The following is a 6,357-nucleotide window of genomic DNA, read 5'->3' as shown; positions in this document are numbered from 1 at the left end:
GGCCATGCCACAACCCCTTTTCCTCCATTCTCCTCCTGGGATCTTGGGCATGCACGCACCCGGCATGTTTGAAACCACTAGGTTCAGCATTCGAACCCAATTCCCACCAGCTCAGCCATGTGGGAATCCAGTGACGTAACTGCTGCGCCATCTGCTGGTCCCCTAGTGTATGGTTTTTAATGTTCTAGGCACTCCAGAACCTTTTGAGAACCTGAAAGCTTAAATCCCTCTCCCCTTGAAAGTGCAAAGCTGTGCAATACACAGGCGAGGGGCCCGGGTTAGGATCCCGGTTAAAAAACATGAACTCATCCCTGGCCTGACCCTGAGGGCAAGTAAGCCGTGAGGTTAAGCTGTGGGTGCTGCCCACAGGGCTTCATCGCGGTCCACACCTGGCATTTCCTGCCTTTCCAGCGTAGGTATCGAAGAAGGCGTGTCCGGTGACGGGTTTAAAGGCAATCTGAGTTCAGTCTGACCAGGACTCCGGTCCCCACGCTCCACCCAGGGGCCACCACACACACACTCTCCTTCCCTCTGTCTCGACGGTTTGCTGGCAGGTGTTCTGTCGGGCCTATTCATTTCAATTGATTTCTATTTAATTTGTGGAATGCCATTTATTTTTTTTTTATTTAAGTTTTATTTTTAGAGAGCTTTTTGCTAAAGGATGCATGCACTCTCGCCAGAGACAGACAGAGAGAGACAGACAGAAAGCGAGTAATCTCCCCCCGTGGGATGGCCTCGCCATAATTCTTTCACCTCCGTTTCCCTCCCGGGATTTTGGGCACAAAGCCCTTCCTCCTTCCCCCTCCCGTGTGAGTTTTAAGCCACTGGGTTTGGAAATGAACCATGGTCGACTCTGTGGGAGTCCAGTGACGTAACCATGACGCCATCTGCTGGCCCCTTAGAGGTGTAAGTCCATTACTGAGGACAGTGATTGCTGAAGAATCACATTTGTGTTTTAAACGTCAGTCATATCTTCCAGGAGTAGTTTTCAATGTCTGGAAGCCTGTAGGTGTGCTGGGCATTGTCCCGTAGAGCAGAGCAGTGGAGGGTGGGCTGTCTCCCTGCGGAGGGCAGGAAGAGAGGGATGCTGAGCAATCCCTGATGTCCCTGATTCTCCAGGCTGCGTGGGCATGCCTCAGAGGCAGTTCTGCAGCTACAGAAGAGGGGAGACTGAGGCCCTGGGAGAGGAAGAGCCTGCCCAGTTCACGGCCTGTGGCTCTGACTTCACCCCCTTTGTCCTCGGCCCTGCTCTGGGTCCACTTCCTGAGCCCTCCTGCCGAGCAGCCGGCCAGCCCCACTGGTGGTCCAAGGACAGGTTCCTCTCCCACAAGCAGCACCTTCCTCAGGGCCTTGGGGCATTCACCTCTTCCCCCTGGTGGCCAGGTGTGGTTCCAGTCATCCTGGCAGCACACTGGGCAGGAGCCGGGGTTTCTGAGGGGCCCCATTCTAGTGGAGGCCAGGCAGGTGGCGGAGAGGAGGACCTAGGTGCTGGGGAGGAGTGGCATTCGGACAGCCCACGATGACTTCCCTGCCCGTGCATGCTGCAAGGGACGGAGCGGGCCTGCTTCCGTGTCCCCCTGCACTGCCGTTCCCTGCAGCAAACGCTGATGCTGGCGTTCTTCCATCTTGCTGAAACTTCCCGATTAATTATAGTTTCTCTTCTCTCTAGCCCATTAGTAATGCTGATTTCATTGTTCCTGTTGAAATCGATGGAACTATACATCAGGTAAGAATGCAAAGCTGAATCTCAGTCTTGGTTAGCATTGTTTAGGAACTTCATTTTCTATGAACTTTTATTTCTAAATTCCTGTTTCAGTAATCATTTTTTTAGAGAGATTTTTGCTGTAGGGCGCATGCACTTGCCAGATATAGAGAGAGACAGAAAGCATCTCCCAAGGTGATGGCCATGCTGTGATCCCTTCTCCATTCTCCTCTTGGGATTTTGGGCACACATGCACACGCGCCCAGCGTGAGTTTTAAGCCACTGGGTCTGGGACTTGAACCGCAGTCCACTATGTGGGAGTCCAGCGACGTAACCATTACACCATCTGCTAGTCCCCTTCAGCAATAATTTTATTACCGACTCAGAAGACTGCAGTCTTTGTATAAGAAGGACAATGGCTTTCTACTTTTTTCCAGTCGGATGAATTTATTTTATACCGAGTTTACAAGGAGAACGATCTTCATAAATGTTAGTTATGACTCCCAAGTTCAAACGGTTCTTTGATTTCCTGCACAACCTCTAAGGTTTCCATATCCCCTGCTGGCCGAGCTTGGGGGGTCTAATTAACTTCCTGACGTAAGCTTTGGTTGCTCCTGACATCTTGTCACTCCAGCCTCCCAGCCTCCCATCCTCCAGTGAATCCTTAGCAAATACCCTGCCCAAGAGTGTGAGGGGGAGGGCGCGCTTTGCGATCCACAGGCTGCTATGAATAAAGATGCCTTAGTCAGTTGGCATGCATCTTCGGTCTGTTTTTTGTTTTTTTCTTATCTGCATAAAGCTTTTCTGGAAATAGCTTCGTTTCTGAATCTATTAGAAGCATCTTAAGTAAACTAGCCTTGGAGGTTGGAAGGGTGGGGCTTTCATCAGATGTTCCACAGGGATGGTCTGAACATCTTCCTTGTCAACTCCAAGGTCTTAGAAGGGAGGATCTGACCCGATCCCCAAGGAGGGGAAAAATCTCTGGGTGAGCCACAGCGAGGCATCTTCCCTTAACAACGGCTGAATCTCTTCGGCTCTGGAACGTAGGGTGTCAGAACTGGCGAGGCTTTGGAAATCAGATGGTCCGGATACCTCATTGTCCAGATGGGGAAACTGAGGCTGGGCCAGGGAATGGGTTAGTTCAAGGTTATGTAACTAGAATTAAAGTGAGAGCATCCGTCTCCTGCCTTCTGGCCAGGGCTCTTTTCCTGTTGCCCAAGGCCCTCCCATCCCATCCTTGCTTTCCGGCTGCTCTCCAGGAGGTCATGCCTGGAAGCAGTCCCTGGAAACAGGGACTTCCTCCCTGGCATCTCCACCTTCAGGCTTTTCCGAGCTGCACAGAGCCCAAACAGCAGGCCCTTGGGTGTTTAACATTTGCAAAAGCATGGGCTGAACTCACTCAGCATCTGAGAAGCCTAGGCTTCTGTGTTTGTTACCTTGGCTCCTGTTACACAGGGAGCCCACGGTGAGGCTGCCCAGGGACATGGCAAGAGTTAAGGGAAATGAACCCTTCACATACCTGCATGCTCTTGCAGGTGCTGCCCTGCCCCCCCCCCTTTGACTTGGCTATGACTCCTTGGCAGTAGATAGTCCAGGGTCTCAGGGCTGGGGTCGGGAGCTCTCCCGAGCGCTTAGCGTAAGGAACGAAGCCACGGGCTCCAAGACCAGGAGGACCAAGGCCTGGCGAAGGCCGCGGCCTCGTTCAAGTAACCCAGGATAGGCTGTGCAGGTCCCGAGGGCCTATTCTTGGTTACTTGCACAGGGACGCGGGCCTGGACCCTCCTCTCTGCCAGAGGCACCGACACCAGAGTCCCCAGATGAGCCCCCTTTACTACGTGGAGCAAAGCTTGTCCTCCAAGCAGTGCCCAGGGAGACTGAGGCCCACAGGCTGCACCGAGGAGAAGTGGGGGCTTGGATCTGCTGCAGCCTCAGGCCCGACCGCAGCCCCACCTGGCCTCGCAGCTCAAGAGCTGTGTAGTCATCGGCCCTAGGCCATCTCGGTCTTCTGGGCCCTCAGTCCACCCTCGGCCACGGGCTCATATCCCCCCCCAGGTCCCTGACACACACACAGCCATGCTTTTCTAGAGTTAAAGCACTGGACTTCACATGGCCAACCGCGGTTCGAGTCCCAGACCTAGCAGTTGAGAAAAATCACACCAGGTGCGAATGCGTGTGTGGCCAAAATCCCAGAGGAGAATGGAAAAGGGAATGTGGCGTGGCCGTCCCTCCAGGGGTTGGCGATTTCTCACTTTCCCTGTCTGTCTCGCTCCGACAAGGGCACATGCCCTATGTATGGCAAAACCCTAAGAAAGAAGAAGGAAGGAAGGAAGGAAGGAAGGAAGGAAGGAAGGAAGGAAGGAAGGAAGGAGCTTCTGTGTCAGATTTCTCTGCCGGCAGCAAGCCCTGCGTATGGCGCAGAGCCCCCTTCTCCCTCTGTTGCTCCTGCAGTGTAGGCCACCCACTCTCCCTGCCATTCGAGGCCCTGCACCGCCTGCTCCAGCGTCTCACACTGTATCTTCAGCCACTTCCTGTTCATCTCCTGCTGCCCCTCTCTGTCAGGGCCTCTGACAGGCTGGGCACGTGGGCTCCGGCCATCTCGAACACCTCTGGTATCTCTGGTTCTCAGACTCTTACTGTTCACGCTTCCTGGAAGCCCCCTTCTCTCCCGTATTGGCCTGGTGAAGTCCTGTTCGTCCTTCAAGGTCCAGGCCAGACGTTACCATCTGTGACTCCTTCCCCTGGAGAGGGGAGTTCATGGCCCTCACATGTCCCTCTGCGTGAAATGACGACTTTGATGTATTTATTCTCCATGCCTCCTCTAGGGTGTGAGCTTTACGAGGGCAAGGCCTATGTCGGATTCTTTGTAGTTGCGTTGTCCTGGGCGCCGGGCTCAGGTTCAGTCAATAGGTTGAATTTCATTTTAAAGAGTCCGATTGATTTCAGTGAAGTGGCTCATTTCAGATGGAGTGTATTCAAGTTTTAATTAGTTCTTCCCTCCTCCCACCTCCTCTGTCCTCTCACCAGCTTTGCTTCTTCTCCCATCTCCATTGGTTGCCTCAGATTAGCTCAGCCTCCCTACTCAGTGGCCCAGAGACGGGCTGAAGCTCATCTTCCCCTCAGCCCCACCATGGCCTGGCCACGAGCTTGGAGCCCAGCCATCCTAGAAGACTACTCCTTGCCCCGTCTGCTTAGAGGCCTTTCCAGATGACTTGTTTTAGGGCCCAGGAGCAGGCTGGCTTCCCACCCTCTGGAATGTGTTTCTGTATTACAGTGTCAAGTAGACGGCTTCCCTAGTCGACAGGGAAGGCCCTTCCTTCAACCCCAGGCCTTGCTAGGGAGGCAGGCAGTGGTGGAAGGTGTCCATTCCAGGCTTGCTAACCAGTAGGCCAGGTCTCCAACACAGCATCAGCCAGACCATGGCCTGTGTCCAAGTAGGGCCTGCCCCACAGCAGGCGCCAAGAGAGGCGTGTCAAACACGTGAGTCATTTCACACGGATGTGGTGCCACTCTGCCACTCACCGGTCCTGAAAATCCCCGAGACCCTCAGTGTCCCAGCCGACCCCCTCTCTCCCGTGCGGGACACATCTGCACTGAGCTGAGGAGAGCCAGAGCTGACTGGAGGCCCCTGACAGTCTGGGCCTCTGCATGCCACGCCTGACCTCGGGTGGCAGGACCTCTGAGCCGTCCTCCCTGCGGTGGGCCTTTGGGCCCCGGCCAACCCCGCCAGCCACCGTCACTGACAGGCTGCGCGGTCCCTGCCGTTGCAGGTGTATGTGCTGAAGCGGCCGCACGTGGACGAGTTCCTCCAGAGGATGGGGCAGCTCTTCGAGTGTGTGCTCTTCACTGCCAGCCTGGCCAAGGTGAGTCCTCCCAGCCCAGTGCTCCTGCGCCTCCCCCACCTGCGCTGTCAGGCAGCCTCCTGTGCAGGTGGGGGAGCTATTTCCGTGGTGACAGGTTCCCACCCCAGATGGGATGAATGCAGGCTGTGTGCACGGTGCCAGCCTGAAAGGCTTCTGGTTGCCATGGCGACGGGGCACACTCAGCACGAATGTTTTGCAGTGTCGCTGTGCACGGCGCCTGGCCGGGGAATGACAGTGGGTCCGGTGTCGCCGAGGAAAGGCGGCTGCACGCTGCAGGCACGTGGGCATACTTCTCTCCCGTGGACGGAGCCAAATGCCAGAGTCCCCCGTGCCCCTGGCTCAGCTTGTGGGTTCAGGGGAGAGACAAGAGAGCAAGGCATGTCAGGGACTCGCCCACCCACACCTGCCCCACGAGCCAGGTCAGCTTCCCCTTCTCCCCTCGGCTTCGTCTATAAATCTGGGAGGGATCCGTCCGCCTCGCAGGTGAGTCGAGCGATATGGCGCAGGAGCGGCCGCAGCCGTGCCAACTCACATTCGGCGAGAGCTGGTGGAGGCCTGCTGAGTCCCACGGGCTGTGCCGGGCGGTGTCATGTGCTGAGTGCTCCCGACGCCCGCTGCACTGTATTAACGGTTACTGCTGGGGGTAAGATCAGTCAGACGTGTTTGGTCCTGTAGCTCAGTATGAACTCTGACCCAGTGTCTACACCAGCTCTGACTACATAGAGTGGTTTCCTTACCGCGCCCCTCACCCCCACACTGTGTAAGGAAACTAGCAGGTTCCCAGGCCTTCCGGTC

The 6,357-nt window shown here is 55.6% G+C and overlaps 1 protein-coding gene and 1 non-coding gene across 3 annotated transcripts in view; both read left to right on the top strand.

Moving 5' to 3' along the window:
- Positions 1–6,357, top strand: part of CTDSPL (CTD small phosphatase like) — a 171,123-nt gene that overhangs the window by 150,440 nt on the left and 14,326 nt on the right. For both annotated transcript variants that reach the window (XM_006168962.3, XM_006168961.3), the window contains 3 exons: positions 1,670–1,726; positions 5,470–5,582; positions 5,618–5,649. In XM_006168962.3, the coding sequence (XP_006169024.1) occupies positions 1,670–1,726; positions 5,470–5,582; positions 5,618–5,649 (202 nt within the window). The remainder of the gene's footprint in view (positions 1–1,669; positions 1,727–5,469; positions 5,583–5,617; positions 5,650–6,357) is intronic.
- On the top strand, positions 3,404–3,463 carry MIR26A-2 (microRNA mir-26a-2). Its single transcript, NR_129489.1, has one exon. It is a non-coding gene; the product is annotated as a microRNA mir-26a-2 (primary transcript).

The sequence above is a fragment of the Tupaia chinensis genome, unplaced genomic scaffold (assembly GCF_000334495.1).
Source record: "Tupaia chinensis unplaced genomic scaffold, TupChi_1.0 Scaffold146584_1, whole genome shotgun sequence".
NCBI classification, from domain to species: domain Eukaryota; kingdom Metazoa; phylum Chordata; class Mammalia; order Scandentia; family Tupaiidae; genus Tupaia; species Tupaia belangeri.
The sequence above is the reverse complement of the archived record's forward strand: the minus strand, read 5'-3'. Positions and strand labels throughout refer to the sequence as shown.